The 19,846-nt window shown below is 42.2% G+C and overlaps 1 protein-coding gene across 1 annotated transcript in view; it reads left to right on the forward strand.

The window, feature by feature from the left end:
• The window catches only part of LOC124122152 (CCR4-NOT transcription complex subunit 9-like), a 103,139-nt gene extending 84,977 nt beyond the window's left edge, over positions 1–18,162 (forward strand). The window contains exons 8-9 of the mRNA XM_046485275.2: positions 11,402–11,493; positions 16,528–18,162. Of these exons, the coding sequence (XP_046341231.2) occupies positions 11,402–11,493; positions 16,528–16,708 (273 nt within the window). The 3' untranslated portion in view covers positions 16,709–18,162. The remainder of the gene's footprint in view (positions 1–11,401; positions 11,494–16,527) is intronic.
• Positions 18,163–19,846: the final 1,684 nt, after the last annotated feature.

The raw sequence follows: 19,846 nt of genomic DNA on the forward strand, positions 1-19,846 counted from the left end.
GACCAGTTCTAAAGACAAATCACAGACGGTCCCATGGGCTTTGACAGAGAATCGTCACTTATCACACGCAACAGAGCTTGTTGGAGGGAGGGAGGGAGGGAGGGAGGGAGAGAGAGAGAGAGAGTCGTTCACCAAATCAATCGTTCAGTTCGGAAGAACGGAGGAAATTGAACAAAGATCTTCCTACCCCTCAACAAGCATTAGAGACAACTTTGACAGCCAAAACTGGGATCGACGGACCTCACCACGATCACTTGCCTTAAGGATCAGAGACTCCGGACACATAGGCAACGATACGACTGTGAGAAGTGGGATTAGTCTACATCGTTCGATGTCAGACATGACGATAGTCAGGAGCAGGATCAGGAGTGAGTGTATCTTCGTTCAAGTAAAGAACGGAAGTGAGTGTATGAGGATCATTTGGAGCAGAAGGATGGATCGACAGAATCGACCTCACTTAGCTTCTTCACTGGACAACAATCATCAGCATATTCTTCGTCTGATATTCATGCTTTGGTGCAGGCAATGTCTACTGTTCTTAGCTTGCATTCAGACATGGAAAATAAAGAAAAGTAATTGGAGGGCCTTTTTGTTACTTATTTCAATGATCAGAGAGACCGCTATGATTGGTAGTCCTGCAAATAAATAACCATCTGCAATCACTTTCATGGCGTCTTATCAAGATTATGCGTTTCACAGGGATTCGGTGATCTCGACCTCTGTTACATGTTCAACCAAGAACCAATTGGGAACATGATATCATTCAACTGCAGACAAACACTGAGGATCAGATGAGGTTCGATCATGATGTTGAGTTCCCTGATAAAAAGAAAACACTCAAGTTCCTTAATTTCTAAAAATTAGCAACTTCCGGTATAATTAATTATAAACAGAAACAATCGGAATCATAACATCATCGATTGGATGAAAGTTGTATGATCATGGCAGTCGCAGTAAACAAGTAACTCCACATGCATCATGGTCCCGTAATAGACCTACTACTACAATCTTTTTTACATATCCAACTTAATTTTCTAGAAATTATATACTTGGATGTATAAATCTTTGTAAAAATTATCACATTTTTATCGAGTTTGCAAGTGATTTCGTTTGATTAGCTTTCGGACACACACTCCGGCGCAGTGGTGACTTAGCATAACACCATTGCCACAGGCTAATTTGCATATCGCCAGACTTTTCTGTTTGTTAACAAAAGCGCATATTCTGAAATCAGAATGTACTGGCCTAATGCAAGCAGTTGTGTGCACTTTACATATTGTTTGGCATAATAATATAGATTTTCAAATACAACTGCGATAGTGAAGTTCATGATGATATATTTTTAAACTTCAAAGTGGCTGTATTGCTAGCCCATCCGTTTGGCTATGATGACAGCATGTGGAGCCGTACAACCAATGTAAACAAAGGATAACTACGCAAATAGAAATACCTTTTTATTTTTCAGGATATTTTCTCACTGAAAGATAACCATTCTATGACATATGTTTGTTTAGAAGCGTAGACATGTCAAAAATAAACAGGTGAAAAACATATGCAATATCTTGAATTGACTGTGTAAGATGTGACAATCACATGGCGCTGACCCATGGCAGAGGCCCATGGAAGAGGTACTATGCTGGCTGCAGGATGCAAGGAACTCTGGGTAGAAGAGTGTTTCGGACATCGACATGCTGTTGACAAGCTTAAGTGACACGTTTGAGTGTTCCCTAACATGCGATTTGTTCAGTTGAACAAAGTCAACCAACACTGCGAATAATGAAAAATATTGGATGATAACCAAAATCTGAACGGATATGGGTTCTAGGTAAATGATTCAATTGCAAATTATTGCCCATTACGAAAAATAATCAAAATACTTGCAGTTTTATCTATCATTGCTAAAACCAGAAGCATGAACCGCATGTCACACATCGAGTCAAAATATGCAAAAGTTGGTAAGCCATCATCAAGAAAATTAAGAAATAGGTTTAAATTCAAAAGATATTACATAATTTACTATTTGTTGTCACCTGTTTACTATTTATTATGAGTCGGTAAATCTAAATCCGAAATCATTATGGATTCAATACTCGATGATTATCAAATTATTTTCGGACAACAACGGCATCGGGGAGTGATATAACACATTGATATGACATAATAATAATAACATAATATTGTTATTGGTTTATCATTGCAAGAAGGACAATTTTGAATGTTAAAGATGTTTGTTAAAACTTTCAACCCCACCCCCTGTCGGTCAAGTTGTCAACACCCCTGTAGGTGGGAGACTGTGCAGATATTGGCGGAACTGGGAAATCCTGGGGGACCCGTACGTCACCAACATCCTCCGCCATGTGTACAGGGTCTTATTGATAGACCACCTCGACTCTCACGTTGTGACAATATTGGACACTTACCCCCTGCTTCTTAGCAGCTCCTCCATACGAACATCGACACAAAGAGGCCATAGAGATTGTGCACTCCCCAGCCATAATCAACTGGGATGGATAATCAACCTCTGGAAGTCGGAACTCACACTGATATTCCTCCTACAATTCATCGTGGATCTCTTGCAAACCAGTTGAGACATCCTCTCTGTACCCAGGGATAGTTGGGATCGCATCCAACTCCACCAATCACGCAACTCCACCCCACACTATGCTGGTGGCAAGAGTTCTTGGGCCTCCTGACATCAGCACAGACTTGACTTGACATCCAGATGTTCCATACCCCATACATCAGGCGCTTTGACCCCTTCATATCCGTCATCCCCCCGACCGTCTCATGACTCACCTCTGGTGGTGGATGGTAGAATCGAATGTCTAAGAAGGCGTCTCATTGACAGAGCTAACGACCTTGTCACACCTATTCATTGACGCCTCTCTTCAAGCTTAGGGAGCGCTGCTGGAAGGACAGGTTGACTCGGGGTTGTGGTCCACCGTACAAAAACTTTGGCTCATCAACAACCTTGAACTGGAAGCAGACCCTTCAGAATGTGCGTCTCGACGGACAACATCACCGTCATTTGTGTGTCTCCGGAACCAGGGAATGACTCCCACTCACTGCTTCAGCAGACGATCCGGTTCTTCAACCTGGTCGACCAGCTGGGGCTTCGATTACGGGTTCAACTCATCCTGGGCTGCCGAAACATTCTGGCAGATGCTCTATCCCAACCGGGCAAGGTCGCCCCAACAGAGTTGAAGTTCCAGATCCGCTACCAGATCCTCTACCAGATCCGCACCTTTGTATCACCTGTCCTAGATCCGCAGGCTCGGGTGGTCAATGCCTTTAGCATTCATTTGGAAGGGCTAAAAGCGTACGCTTTTCTGCCTTCTGTGCTCCCGTACTCCTTCCCAGGCTTGATCTCAGAGAGATTGCTGACCTACTGGTTCATCCACACAGCAAGCGACCACATCCGGCACCAGACAAGTTTCATGTACACATCTGGTCCATAACAAAGGCCATTACACTGGCTTCACCAGGAGTCTACGACGACTAGTGGCTCTCCTTCGAATGTTTCTGCAAAGAAAAATGTCATGAACCCACCTCTGCGTCTCCTCAGTTCCTGGCATAGTTTCTGATGTTCCTGCTTCACAAATGGCGTTTAAAGGGCAGCACCATTACTACATATCTTCACCTCACCTCCGTTTTAGTGATTCCAGAAAATCGCAATATGACAAAAATTCAAAAATTCCAACTCCAAGGCCTACTTCGCTCTTTCCATTGTGAAGCCCAGAAGGCGAAATTCAGACCCCCCAAGCCTGGGACCTGAATGTCGTCCTCACCTGCCTGAGAGGCGCGCCATTTGAGCCACTTCATTCGTAGTTGTTCCACAACCTGATAAAAAAGACCATTGGCAGTGCATGGTGAGATCCACGGACTAGACGTGCACAGGGCAGGTTCAAGCAGGGAGCGCACAGAGCTGTTCAACTAGGACTGTGTTGGGACTTTATCACCAAGAACCAGCTCCCAGGACAGCCTGACAAATTCTTCCTTATCCCACCACTATCATCAATAGGAGGAGCGGAGGATGAACAAGAGCTCCTTCTGTGTCCAGTGAGAGCACTGCGCTGTTTCATCAACCAATCTCTGGATTGCAGCAAACAACCCCGCGGTCTCTTCATTCCGGTATCAGCAACATCGCAAGCGGAAGTCAGCAGCAACACCAACGCCCTTTGGCTCAGAGCTGTCATCCTCCAAGCCTATAAATCGTCGGGTCTGGGCCTGCCAAGAGCCAGAAACCCTCACGAGATAAGGGTGGTCGCATCCACCATGGCACTACACAGCAATTGCTCCATACGTGCCATTATGGAACATTCTGATACAGTCTTCGCCAGTCACAACCTATGAGATGTCGCTTTAGAAGACATGCAAGCGACACACAGCTTTAGCCGGTTAGTGGTGGCCCAACAGGACACTGCTACTAGGCGCCAGTGATGTCCTCGCCTTTCCAGAGCCAGCCTCTCAACCTCACTCGTGCATACCACATTTGACTAGAAGGCTACATGCTACACACATTGCAGCTTGGTAGGTCAATTGTAAATTTTAGTTCAATTTATGCTCTATGATTGTATCGATACCTTGATATCTACCATACCAGACTCTCTCCTTCCCTGTCAAAAGGAATGGTTATTTAGACGCTGAGCTTTGCCTTAGCTGATTGGCTGAGGGATCTTGGAGAGTACAGATGGAAGGCCACATCTGAAGGTATGCCCTCCACCGTTTTCTGTCGGATACAGATGCATTGAGGAGTAATGCAGGATAAGTTAAAATATCTAGTAAAATCCTTGACATTTTTTGTATTTGTATACTTATCCTGCATTACTGCATCAAAAGGGACCCTTCCATTGCAGAGCTTCCTGCCCACGATGCCTTCAAATGTTCCAGGCTTTTAGCAGTAATGTGCTGATCCGTGACATCATCACTTCTGTGGTCATGTGGGAGCTATGTGATAGGGTTATCCTCACAGCTAGTTGAAACAACTTCTTCTTCAGCAATACTTCACACAGCTCTTCTTTCTGTCAAGAAAAAGCAGTAATATGATTAAAGGGGCACTGATCTAAAGCAATTCCCCGGGACTGGTTGTTGCCTTTGTTATTGTTTTTTCCCCGTGAGTACCCAGATGATATAGCAGAAACCTAGACTAGTTTGCGACCTGTGCTGCGCAATTCATAAGCGCATTTGTCACTTTTATTGATAGTATAAGGGCGTATGGTCACATCTATCAACAAAATGAAATACAGTTTTGGAAATAATAAGGAAATGTAGGTATCTTTGTGGGTAGCATTGGTAATGGTGACGAACTTGCTTGGTAATTGTGCGATTTTCGTTTACACTATTTTGACTTGCAACACAAAATAAATATTTCTCCTGAGCATCGCTTATTTTATTGTGTTTATATTTTTCACAGTCAAAATGTGCACAATTTTCACTTAGGAAATTTATTAAACGCCTGAATATTCAGTTATTTTACAAATTGACTGAAAAATATGTCCATCTGTATTATTATGATAACGAACTCCAAACATTTTTATGTTTAATATCATCACCAAGAGACTGAATATGTTATGATGAAAAGTACATTTCTTTATTGTTTGGCTTCTACTCCTACATAATAATCTATTGTGATGTTTATAGGCCCTTTTGATCGTCTTAATCAGTTTAAGTCAATCTGTTAAAGAAATGGACAGATTTTTCAGTCAAAATGACTGAAATATTTACACATTTTATAAATTGCCTGAGAGAATCACATTTTACAAATTGACAGTAATATATACACGCTTACAAAGGAAAAGACTTGTGAAAACAACGTCGAACGCGCATCGAAGAATTTCCCAACCAAGACGTAGAGGAACAGGAATGAATCTGTCCAATGCTACAGCAAATGAAGGAAAACAAAATGCAAATATCATAATTACAACCTACCAAGTTTATGTGTTTAATTTTAGGCAGCTTTCTTGTTTTAGGAATGTATCCGTGAATATCCACACAAAGGAACAATATCCCACACGTCTGCAGCTGTACAAAGGAACTCATTCGATGTCACGTGTCTCTGTAACAATCAAATATTTTTAAAAATATATAGCGTTTCGGGATATTATAACCCGTGTTCGTGGGTCCTACTATTTAACGTCTGAGGACGCCCGGGAACGTCCGGGGGCGTCCGGAAACGTCTGGGAGGTTTTATCAGACGTTCGGAAACGTCCGGGAGGCTTCATCAGACGTCCAGGAGTTTAAAATACAGTGCAGTCAATAAAACTTGTCTTTCTCAGTTTGGTAAGATCGTGAGAATATCAACTGGCGTACATGTTTGCATTGTGCAGCGGCCAGAAACTTCCGGGCGTTATTTAGTAGGACCGGTGTTTGTTTCTCAACTGATCACTTAGATTGTTTCAGGTGTTTCACATAGGTGTCATGTCTCAAACGTCAAACTAATATCCTTTGAGTTAGATAACAATGAGCAATCAATCAATATATTATCGGTTAACCCTTTGAACAAAGTATGTTTTTACATCGGCACTTCACGCCATGATATGAGTGTATTCCCTTTGTTTTAGTAAACCTAGACATGTAAACACTCACTTTTGACATATCCACTGGCAAGATAACAGTGATTAATCAATCAATGTATTTTCTGTTAATCCTTTGATGACTAGGAACAACGTGGATTTTCAAAAAAGTAAATCAACTGATCATTCATCTCATGCTGGGCTGCCATGTGCATATTACATAACACACATTTCACCTCACTTCAAACCTGGATTTAGATTGAATAATTACCCCAGACACAATAAATGCCAAATTGGAACCTTTGTCAGGTATTCTGAGTGGTGCTACCACTAATTATACCTGTAATAAATTCATTAACTGAGCATCAAGCGAATGTCAACAAATACACACAAGTGTAGGGTTATACGAGAAAACGTAGATGACAACAAGGGAGTAGTAATCGTGTTATCGACGCAATCCGAAATCCGAAAATGCTTTCACTGCATGGATATTCTTTTATTATTAAACTATAACAATCATATAACTATTTCCAAATGATGACCTCCGATGAGCTTTTTTTTGTCTGTTTGTTTAGGCTGAAGAAATTAATTAACATGCGCCCTTTGTCGAAATCTTTTTAGATCAAGGTTAACCAATCAGTGTTCAATAAATGAGTAAAACAATTATTGCCTCCAAGTTTATTCAGCTGTCCTTGCAGACGGTAGCCCAGTCTCTTGTCATGCTCAGTTGCGTTGCGTATCATCCGGGTACTCACGAGGAAAAAACAATAACAAAGGCAACCACCAGTCCCGGGGAATTGCTTTAGATCAGTGCCCCTTTAAGGACTAATGCAGAATAAGTATACAAATATTTAATATATATAGGATTTTACTAGTTTTGTTTTGATAGGAAAGTGATAATAAATTAACCTTTGGATTCTAAAAGTAATGTGTATCTATGAAACTAATACAAAATTATTCTCGGTACAAAATTACATACCGATAAGGGTAAAAAAACCACTACATTTCAATTTGATTTCTTGGAACACTGGGATAAAAAAAAGATTTCTCGTCAGTAAAATTCCTTTTCACATTTCTTTACGTAACCCAACAGATAGACGACTCATGTTTTGTTCTAATAGTAGAAATGTTTTTCTGAAAAATATGGATACTTGTGAAATGAGGGCTTATGATTCAACCTAACTTGTCAGATGGTTTGACACTGGTCTATTAAAGAAAAATCCTTATGAAATTTTGAAAAAAATAATTTGTGACACTGAAAATTTCAAGCACTTAACCAAAGAGTGTTCAGGGAATGACAAATATGTTGTTTTTTTTGGCAAAGACCCTTTTTGGTCTTCTGGTCCTTAGGCCCTAAATGAATGTGATAAAGCTTGCAGCTCCCGAATCCTGGTCATTTGACGATCCGTGTTTCGAAGGCGCTCCTGCCAATGTGTTATCACTGGTATGAGTGCCTCCAACTCAAGGTTGTTGATGTGCCATGGCTTAAGATTTTTATCCATCTGTCACCTTGGCCCTGAAGAGCTCTAGATCTGTCTGAAATAGCCCTCCTATGAATTGGAGTCAGTAGGATGGGATTAGTTCCATATTTGCCTCTTTGACTATCCTGGTGAAGTCCCGATGATGGGTTAATATTCCCGCTTCTGGATGATTCAGTATGCTGTCTTCTATGTACAACTCAATAGGCGGCTATTGGCTTGGTAAAGCTGGTAAGAAGCCACGGCTCCACTGAAATGCCAAATGGTAGGACCACCCACTTGTAGCGAAGGCTGATCAGGGAATCGTAAGCATAGATGCTGCCCCTGAGGTAATGAGACGAGGACACTCCAGGTAACGTTTGTTGAACAGTGCAAGGTTGTGTTTCATCCGCATCTTGTTTGAATCCCACTTGGTCATTGTGTCCACCTCCGGTCCTTGCGCCTACCCTGGGAACTCCCCCTAAGGGATTGATAGGAGCCTTGGCCTCTGCCCCTGGCCTGTCCTTTGTCACGAAAGGAGGACTGATCGGTGGTCTGTCTGGTCCTTGAGGGATGAGTGCCTGGGCTGATAATTCCCAGACTTTGATGTACGTTGGCCAAATGTTCTGGGATACATGTTCCAGAGGCTTGAGTGCTGTCTTTGGTATGCATGTCAGTTATGGGACCATTAAATAATGTTGAGGCCTACCATTGCTGACGAAGCAGCAGGCGCTTAAGTTAAGAATCCCAATTGGATAAGGCCAGATACCCCAGATGCCAGGTGGCGGTAATCTCAGCTAAAACCGCCTGAAGGTGATTGCACATGTGGTCAATCTGCCTATGTTGGAAATCAACCACCATCTGGAAACTATCGATCCTATTTGCATTGGTCTCGGAAAGATCTTGGTCCATAGCACGAGACGACGAGGCTAATGCTGACAAGGGTTTTAGGGACTGCCCGATTTCCATTTCCCAGGCTCAGCTTACCATAGTACTAATTGGATCAGGTTGACGACTATATGGCTCACATGCCTCTTCGATCCTTAGGGTTAGTTGTGTCAGGGTAAGCGTATTAGGGTTAGATATCCGTTTCCGATGAAACACCTTCATGACTCTAAGAATGGGTACCACTACCCAATCAAACAAACCTTTATGATCTTTAGGGTTAGATGCCCTTTTACGATCCTTTGGGGAAGTTGTGAGGTAGGATATCGGTTAGCTATCTCTTTTAAAGAATAAATCAAATCTAATTTCAGGAAACTCAGAACACTTTTATCAAATTTCGAGTTTCACAGAGAAAATGGCTACTGCGCATGAGCATAACAGTAAAACAATAGAGTGCTGATGACTTGGTAAACGAACACTAATAATTTGTTGATAGAGCCCATTGTGTCTTGGCCAATTAGATTATTTCATAAGCCTAGCTTAGCTTAGAGCTTGCAAAATGCAAGTTCGATCCTCCAAGTGTGGCTAATTGAAATCCGAAAAAAGTGCGGCCGGTAAAGTCCACTACTCCCTATTCTTCCATTATGAAGATTGTCAACTTTCGCCAAGACATATATATGAAGGCAATGTAAGTTTTGTTGATATTAAAATAGCATTAAGTAATGCTGACGTCAGACGAAGCGCAACATGTTTGATTTTCATACGTCTGCTAGCATCACAGCACGAGATTTGTATTTTCGTGTATCATAAATATTCAAACAAAACACTTGAAATTAGGTTTAAATTTATGAGTCATTTATTGTTTCCTGCAAATTTTGTTACATGACACGTCAGATTAACCTGAATGTTCGTATCTCTGCTGCTGACATGATGACTTTCAATATTAATTTTTTTTCTGTTTAATGTTTGGATAATAAATTTACTGAAATGGTTCATGATTGACCATTGCGTTGTTATTTGCAAATTTGAAAAAAATCATATTTATACTCAGTTAAATTTAAGAGAGCGGAGATATGATTATTGAAATCAATTTACAGAAATTTTATAATTTAAGAAGCACTGACTTGTTTTATGAAGCACCGACTGTTTGAAATCGTCCATCCTCTTTACAGGGCCTTATGCTAAAACAGTTCAGCAGGCTAAAGGTTAAAGGAATAATACGTAATATTAACAGTACACATAATCTAGTCATCAACATTAAAATAGTACAAACTGTTTTAAATGACAAACCCATCTTTACTCTTATATTAGTTGTTATAATGGTCAGTTCAAAAAAATTTTGGTGACCATTTTCTTTTTCGACAAAATCCAAGGCTGCCCAGAATACATGTATCAGATGGTTGGTCCGCAAATTTAGGGGTATACCACCCCAATTGCCTCTAACCTGCATGAGGCAAAGGCAGTGGCATTGACCATGGCATGACATAGCAACTGTTGATTCGGTTGATTCGGGAAGTCAGACACAGTGTTTGCCTCACACTACCTTAGGTACATCCCGGTCTCAGATATACAGGGCCTACACCAGTTTGGACCACTCATACTGGCTCCACAGCTGACAGCAGCCCGTCATCGCAGGTGCATGGCTTGATACTAGCATCCGACTGGATTGCATGCTGTATCGTGTAGTTACAAGAATATATAACTGAATCTTCAAGCTTCTTTATTTGTTCTAACATTATGGTCCCGAAATACGAGGGATAATAGATTCGTCTGTAGGGAATTATGACTGCAACATTGAAGTCATCACAAGACGAGGCTGTTTCGACGGTGTCATTAACCCTCTGCTCGCGAACCTTTGTCTGCAGATATATTGTAGAGAATTGGTTTAAAAACCTTGTCTGGCATTATCCTCTTCCCACTCTAGCGTAGTCAATCACTGCGGTTGAGGTTGATAGCTGTAACTGAGCGAAACAAGAGATGCTAAGCCTTATGTCTGCGTAATGTAAGTGTACAAGCAGTCTTGAAGAACTTCACTGGCCAGACCAGGAATGATTTATCTGTCTAGTCTATAGGACGAGTTGTTCATCAGGAGCAAGAAGTAGCTCTGAAACGTTGTACAAAGACTAAAAATGAAATTGCTACCCATAAAAGAATCATAAAGTCATGTTCTCCCAACTTCTAAATGCCTATCAAAGACCTAAAAGTATTGATATAGGATAAAACAGCAAAACAAGTTCAAGCAGGCTCAAACTGTCCACAGACAACAGGCCAACATTTTAAACATTCAGCTGGTCAAAGCCAAAGCGAAAACAGCTAGTGACTGACAGCACTTAAAAGATATCTGGCCCTGTTACTCACAGAAACACTGACATTGACCTTTGCAGTTTAAAGAGCAGGGCCATTTTATACCATGATCTTAAATATCTTCTCCTCTGATACTGTTTGACTGAAGCAGCTGAATAAGTATATTGTCATAAATCAAGACAGAATCTTGTTTGTGCGTTCTTTGTTTTAGAAATAGCTGCCAGAATGTTTCAATCTTTTCAGGGTAAAATGGTGCTACATTTGTCCAAAGAGCCATCAGCCAGGCTGCTCAAGCATGTGGTGAGATGCTACCTGAGGTTGTCCGATAATCCTAGGTAAGTGTTCACTGTTAACATGTATGTCACGTGTCATTCACTCACACAAAATTCGGGGGCACGGGTGGCCTAGTCGTCTAAGGCGCCGCGATTCGCTGTGCAGAGTTGGGTCCCCTTGGCACGCCAGAAACCTATGATTGTGGGTTTGAATCCCAGTTCGCCCCGATTATGTTTCTAGGTTTGTCAGCACCATACCCGTGCTCGTGGGTTTCACCGAAGTGGTAAACGTCTGAGACCTGCATTACTTTGGGCTTTCCTTCCACATGAAGCTGACACGCAACGATGTAACTGTAATACTGTTAAAAGTGGTGTTAAACCCAACTCACTCACTCACACAAAAAATTCATGGTTATATGTCGACTTTTAAGCAGATGAATTTGATCTTTCATGACAACTTTTCATTTACATGCACAAGATAAATGATTCAAATGTAGCAGAAAACAAGACAACCGGTTCTTAACGCATGTGTCGGGGCAAGTAGTCCATAATCCATGTGTCATAAACATACACTTTTAGCTCACTTGAAAGTCAAGTGAGCTTTTGTCATGTCCTTCTTGTCTGGCATCCAGCAATTGATGGTGCCATCTGTAAACATCTTCTCTTCAGAAGACACAGGACCAATGAAGCAGAAATTTAACATGTTTGTTCCCACCTGATGATGATATCTGAATTTGTTCAGGAGGTTTGAATCCAATTAAGAAATCAATTTATGGTAATTACAAAATGGAATGACATGTAGTATATGTTCAGTGGGTGTGACTATTGGGTAAAAAGAACTATTGTGCTATTGCCAACCAACTATTGCCATTGCAATAGCTATTGTTTTCTACTATTGCAATAGTTAACATTTAATAATGATTATCCCGAAAAAAGGAGGAAAAGTCTAGGGGGGTCTGGGGGCATCCCCACCCCATCCCCCCCCCCCCCCCCCCCCGCCCATTTTTCCTTAATAAAATGTTACCACACAAAAAACTTTGTTTTTGTATGATATACAACCACCTTTACAGTGCCTCACCCTCCACGGCGCCCCGCGCCAGGAGGAGTAACTCTCACCGAAATCCCTTTCCTTTAAGTCATCTGACTGTCAAGACGTTTGATTATTTCAAGAAAGTTTCAAGAACCTAATAGTTCACTGAGAGACCATGACTGACTAAACTGTATGTATGGTACATTTTTTTCCTTGCAAAGGCGTAATACCTCGCATTGTAAAGTTATAGTGTTGTAATTCTAATAGAAGAAACGCCACGCGCACGGTACATTTGAATTCAAATGGCCGTAATGGCGTCCATTTTGTAGTTACACTGTCTGACACATGTAAACCAAGGCCATCAAAACGGCTTGGTTTTTTGTTATATCATACAGAATTGAACTACAGGTTTTCCTTTACATAAACCCAAGGTGGTGTGCTAGATTATAACTACACTTACCTTTTTTACGGGTTTTACACCTTAGTGCGTAAAAATGGTGTTAAAAATTATACTACGGACATTGGCTATTATTATTCTAGTATTCAAATAGCATTCTACTTTAGCCTTTGCTTCTGTTTTCACAATTTTGCATGTATCTTTCCGATCTTTAATATCGCACTGATACACTATTTTCCCGCCCCCAACCCAACTCAGAATTTACGGTCTTTTTTACAGACCTTTAAACTTTGTTTGGGATGTGGGTCGAACATCCCACCCCAGGACCAGCATTCAAGCTGCCTGAAGTGTTTGGTAGAAAGGGGGCATGATGATCAATCATGCCCCATTTGCCGGGAGTTTACCCCGAGAACTATGAAGCGTCGGCACGCCGACCTCATCCACTTTAAGGGTCTACTTGAGGCGGGGGTGGACATTCACTCCAAGAAGGCCGTTGCCCCCCTTCTAAAAAGGGTAAAAACAAGGCTAAATCTACTCCTTCTGCTACAGTCTTCTCCGCCCCCTCTCCGAGGGCTGCAGGAGAGGGCTCTAGGGTCCCCGAGGTTCCTACACCTGCACCCTCTCCTGCACCCTCTTTGGCAGACATTTCTGCTTTACTTAAGTCGCAGATGGCGTTGATGATGGAGGAGGTTAAGTCCCAACTCCGAGAGGAGCTGCGGGCTGGGCATTCCCTGTTGTCGGCACCGGACGCGGCCTCGAGGCCCTGTGGAATGCCTGGCGTCGGCCGAGGCAGGCCACTTGGCCTCGGGGACGATCCGAGACCGGGGTTCGGCTCCGGCTCGAGGTCGCTCCCCAGCGGAGGGGTGACGGGCGCTGGCCCGGTCACTTCCTCCGCACCTTTTTCCCTAGCGGAGCCAGACGCCTTCTCCGAGGCCGAGGCTTCCACTAGTGGATCTGTGGCCCAGAGCCAGGTGGGTTCCCTTGAACCCCGGGTGGACCCACAGTCACCAGTTCTCGAACTGCAGACAGCGATGATCCACTGCCTCAAACCAGATGACCCCGTAGGCGGCCGACTGGCTCTATTCCTCAAGGAACGGGAGACAGTTACATCCAATCCCTGGACCCTGTCCACTATCAGGGATGGCCATTTGCCTTGGTGGAAACACCATCCACCCCCCTTCTCCAGGATAAAGCACACTCCGGTGCCTGCTACCCGAGAGAAGGCGGAGTTCCTCCGTCGACGCTCTTCTTATGAAAGCTGCGATTGAACCGGTTCCCAAGGGACAGGAAAACGAGGGCTTCTACTCGACGTATTTCCTAGTCACCAAAAAAGACGGAGGGTTCACACAGGAGGCTGAACAAACTTATAGAGATGGACAACCAAACGGCGATGACTTACATCCGGAAGCAGGGGGGAACTTTGTCTCCGTCGCTTCTCCAAGAGACGTGGCAGTTCCTCCTATGGTGCGACACACACGATATCAGGGTGATACCAGTTTATCTCCCGGGGTTGGACAACGTCTGTGCAGACGCTCTGTCTCGCTGGATCCTCGCTCCTCATGAGTGGATTATCTCCCGATTATACGGGTCGTTCCAGGTGGACTCTGCGTCTGGGGTGAATCACCAGACACCAACGCTCTGCTCCCCAGTCCCCGACCAAAGGTCGGTGGCACCGGACGCCTTCAAGCTAGACGGACAGAGTTCTGTGGGCATTCCCGCCAGTCCCTCTGATTTCCAAGGTCCTATCTCAGCTAGCCACTCAGCCTGTGCGACTACTTGTGCTACTGGCACCTCTTTGGTCGGCGCAGAGTTGGTTTTCAGTAATACTTAGGTTTCGGGCTCAGCCTCCTGTTCTATTACCTTTACGACCGGACCTCCTATCCCAGAACGGGGCCTTCCACCCGAATCCCAGGATTCTATGGGTGGCTTGGCCACTGTCAGGAATCGCCTCCAGAAGAGTGGTATTCCTGCACGAGTTGCAGATACAATCCTGGCTTCGCGGAGGGATTCGACAAATGTTCAGTACGAGGATAGATTGGGTGTGGTGTGTCGATAGAGGGATTGCAGATCCCTTTTCTGCAGATCTCGTAGCCGTGCTTGAGTTCCTCCAGTCGCGACTAGATGAAGGCCTGGCCGCATCGACAGTCCGAGGGTACTCTACAGCTATTGCAGCTTTTCACATCCCTGTCGATGGGCACTTCTGGGTGCACACCCATTAGTGCAGCGCTTTTTAGCAGGTGTGGACAGGATCCGACCGCCTGTCCGGCGGATCAGTCCCCCTTGGGACTTGTCAATCGTTCTTGATTGGCTGTCCGGTCCTTCCTTTTGGGATCTGTCCTCTCTCTCTCTTCAGCTGTTGAGCTGGAAGACGGCGTCCCTTGTGGCGGTAACGTCCAGCAGACGGGTAGGCGACATTCATGCAATGTCAGCCGATCCCAAACTAACTGTCTTCCACCGGGACAGAGTCAGTATTCGGCTGCCGGACTCTTACCGTCCTAAGGTCACACACGCCTTCCACGTGACGGCTCCTATTGAGCTTCCTGCTCTTTCACAGCCTTCCTCGTCAGGGACCACTGCAAGACATGCTCATGTCTTGGATGTCCGCAGGACCCTCAAGGCCTATGTCAGCAGAACTAAGGGTATCCGTTAGGATAACCAACTATTTTGCTGTTACGGCGGTAGGAAGGCTGGCTCACCTGCGAGCAAACAATCTATCTCGAGGTGGATAGTTTTAACCATTTGTACAGCGTATACGCTTCAAGGCAGGGACCCCCCTACCAGGTTGAAGGCTCATTCGGTTAGAGCAGTGGCTACGTCACAAGCGTACGCCGCAGCTTTGCCCATTGAGGAGATCTGCTCCGCGGCTATGTGGAGCCAGCCGAGCACGTTCATCAAACATTACCAACTCGACAAACACTCAAGCGAGCGTGTTCGGTTTGGTCAGTCAGTTCTCCAAACTGGGCAAAGTTCTACATCTCTAGCCGATTGAGCCTTCGCGATTTTAGACCGTCCTCAGGCTATACTGCTCAGTAATGGTCCGGACTTTATCTTCTGCGGTCAATAAATATCAGTCCTTACTACTCGATAATACTCGTATCTGCACACGCACTCCTTCGATCCTCGGAGAACCTCTGACCTAGTTTTGCACAGGTTCATAGTTCATAGTATATGGTCGACCACGCCCTGTCTCTAGCCCCCGCCTCTCGAAGGTGGTGCCTCACGATAAGGTTGGTTCAATTTATTGAACTCTTTTTAATTCATTGAAATAGTCAGAATACGATGTATTTATTTATGCTTGCTGCTGACGGATGCCACTTCCTAGATTATCTTTAGGAGTCTATCTTCATGCAATAAGTGCCCCAAGGAGGATTTAATCTGAAGAGAATTTTACAAACCTGTAGAGGTTATGAATTCTCTGATGAAATCCTCCTTGGGGCACGGCCACCCACCTCCCCAATTGTTTTGTGTGGTAACATTTTATAAGGGAAAAATAGTTACAACTATGTCATGTAGATTTTCTTGAGCAAGGAAAATGCAATAAGTGCCCCAAGGAGGATTTCATCAGAGAATTCATAACCTCTACAGGTTTGTAAAAAATTTAAATAAATAAAATATTTTTGAAATGTCATTTACAACTAAAATGTTCAGAAACTTTTACTATCTTTTACAGAGCATGTGAAGCTTTGCGCCAGTGCCTACCAGACCAACTCAAAGACAGTACATTTGCCACATGTCTTAAAGATGACAACTCTACCAAAAGATGGCTTTCTCAGCTGCAAGTAAACCTAGAAGCACCCACCGGCCCAGGACCTGACCCTCGTGGCATGACGACACCACTTCACCAACAGTGACTGGAACAAACTACATATGTCAATAAACTCCCTGTTAATGTGCTCTTTCATCAGTCATAACATATTCTATCTTGGATACTGTATGGCTAGTAGATTTCAAAGGCCCAGTTAAAGTCCTATTGATGGGACCTTCCCGGTTATACTCATCAGTCATCAAAGTTATTGTTTCATGACAGCATTTGAATGAAAAGTTATTAATGTATAATTAGATGTAACATTTTGTTATCTTAAGAAATCTTGAAGAGGTTTAATCTCTCAATGCATGTAGAAAAGTTTACAATAATAATGGTTAGGCTCTCCTTTGTATTATAGAACAACTAAATGCACTCCGTCTGGTATTATGTATTTCAGGAAGTGTAAGTTGTCTTTGCATGAGCCAATGACATGACTCACTCATTTTTATCTTGATCACTTGGACTGAAGGTCCATGTGAGCTTATGGCATGTTGTTTGTTACTTGTTAACTTTTGACTGCGATTAGGTTATCTAGCACTGTAACAGGACTCAAATGTGTTCCCAACAGTCAAATCAAAATAAGAAATAAATAAATGCAAATTGCCATAAACCCTAAAAAAAGGTTCTAAGGAACTACAAGGTCTTGAAATATATATAACTATACATATATATGATGTGTAGCAACTCAGTGAGATTCATATTTGTTCATGCTGGCAAGGATTATGTTGGGAGGTGTTTTCACTACGCATTACATTACATTATTGCATTACATTTGCCAATCCGTCATTGATGAATATCAAACGTGACAGTAATATCATTACAATCTAGCAGTTTGTGCATATCCATTTAAAACTGACAATTGTAAATGCCACCAAGCATTTGTTTATAATGCCTTGGATTTCTAAGTTTCACTTTCATGTGTTGAGACTCATTAACTCACAACACTTTTAGTCACAACAGTCATATTGCATTAATGGCCACATAATCAGGGACAACTGATAAGAAGAATCTCTTTAAATAATTTCTGGCTGGAGAAATAGTGAGTGATTGTAATTTCTTGCTCACTTATGAGAGAATAAATGCAATAAAATTTTTACACATGCCACAGGGTCATACATAATATGCATATTAGGACCAGCCAATGAAAATGCAATGTCTCGCATCTCGCAAGGGAATATTATCATACGATTGCTGTGGGTTTACCAGGTTAATAAGTCACTTATTCAATGCATTTTGTACTTTGAGTCCGCCGACTTTCACTTTTACCAAGACTCATTCTGCAGTTTTATTCAAAGATTTGTGTAACAGTGTCATTTTTTGTTAGATCATGATTGATTAAAGAGAATAAAAACGTACACATGAATAATGGTCATTCCAGTATTGGGAATATTTTTAACTGTAATCAAAATGCACACTGATCAGTGACATATATTGACAAATTATTATTATTATTGTCTTTGACATGTATTTAAAAACGATAATAAAAAATCATAAATCTCATTAATATTTGTAGAAACTTTGTTACCTTTAGTAAGAATCCCATTCATGCTGGCCCATGAGGGATATTCTCTTGTATAGGCCCACCACTTATTTTTCCTGGGTAAACCCTGGTGCCAGTAAAATGAAAATACCTTTAAAATGTATGATCTAAATATTGATGCTTATAAGCATCTGTACCACACCATCCACTGCACTTTGTCCACTTTGTCCATTGCTGAAGATGTTGTGCAAATGAAATATATTTAATAACTGAGAAACAGCTTTACCAAATGCAGGGATGGAAATGAGCACTCTCCGGCTAGCCCATCCAGTTTTGTTAATGTTAAAGGTATCCTAAGGACTAGTAGAATTTCAAATAGTTGTGGGGATATTGCTGGATGTTTTCACTATTTGGGCAAGGAGACACTCTTGGTTAATTTCCATCCCAGTTTACATAAATTTTTGTCACTTTAATGATGTTCCTTACAGTTTAAAGAATATAACATTGGGATGATACTGTCCTCTCATGAAACAGTTCACATTATGCATTTCCTTATTTGATGACTAGAGTTTTCACAATTTACAACATTCAGTACACTTAGAACATACCTGGTTACAAATAGTGCCATGATGCTATTTTCAAACCTCTGCTCTTTGTTTACTGTTATTAGAAGCATGTGCAGTGTTTGCCCTGGAACCATCCCATTGAGACATGATGGGTATCTGGATGTAAAAGATTTCATGAGCCGTATTAAGCAAGTTTTCACTTATATGTTCAGTGTCACAACATTGATACTTTTGTATATTTTACTGAGCAAAATTTAACCGACAGGGTCACATTTTCAATAACTTAATCCATCATGAATCATCTGCCTGTTTCTATAAGGAGCTCCCTGTAACTGCTATTTTGACGTGACAGGGCACTCTAACATAGTATTACATCACAGTAAGGCACATAACGTTTGGGGCTTGCATACCACACATACAGAACATAAAATCAAGGTACAGCAGTTCCATGCCTTAAGGTTTTGCCTGAATTTGACCACTGCCACACTTTGTTTAAAACCATGCAATACTTAGACACCTCAGAGATATCATGGCATACATGTCTTCATTATGGTCATACGAAATGCTTTTGACATATTGCTGTCATGTCTAAGTTCCAAAGTCATCACCCAAATATATACTGCCAAACTCTGAAAATAGTATTTTTTATCTTATCTTGCATTATTCCTCAATGCATATTACTGCTTGTCTTGACAGAAAGAACTGTTTGAAGTTTTGCTAAAGAGAAGTTGTTTCAACTAGCTTAGAGGACAACCTGATCACACAGCTCGTACGTGACCACAGAAGTGATGACGTCCCAGATCTGCACATTACTGCTGTCACTCACAGTGGATACACCAGTGTGATCTCTCAGTATAAATTTATTATTCTCACTTAGTTGTGTTGATTTTAAGGGAATTCCCTTGTGATTCTGTTGTGCCTCAGGTTTGTATCTTCATATTATTCATATGATTTACTTCATAGCATAATTACTTGACACCTGGTGATACTTTTTCACCACAGTAAAATCAGGTGTCTTATTGTTTCAGCAGCCATCTTGAATATTTTATGTGGTCATGTGTATCTCGTTGTTTGCCTTCTGTATGCTTTTGATTGCCAAGTACTTGTATTTTATTGTTTATTAAAGTGTTGTTGTTTT

Source organism: Haliotis rufescens, unplaced genomic scaffold (genome assembly GCF_023055435.1).
Source record: "Haliotis rufescens isolate VD_foot unplaced genomic scaffold, xgHalRufe1.0.p SCAF_10, whole genome shotgun sequence".
NCBI lineage: Eukaryota > Metazoa > Mollusca > Gastropoda > Lepetellida > Haliotidae > Haliotis > Haliotis rufescens.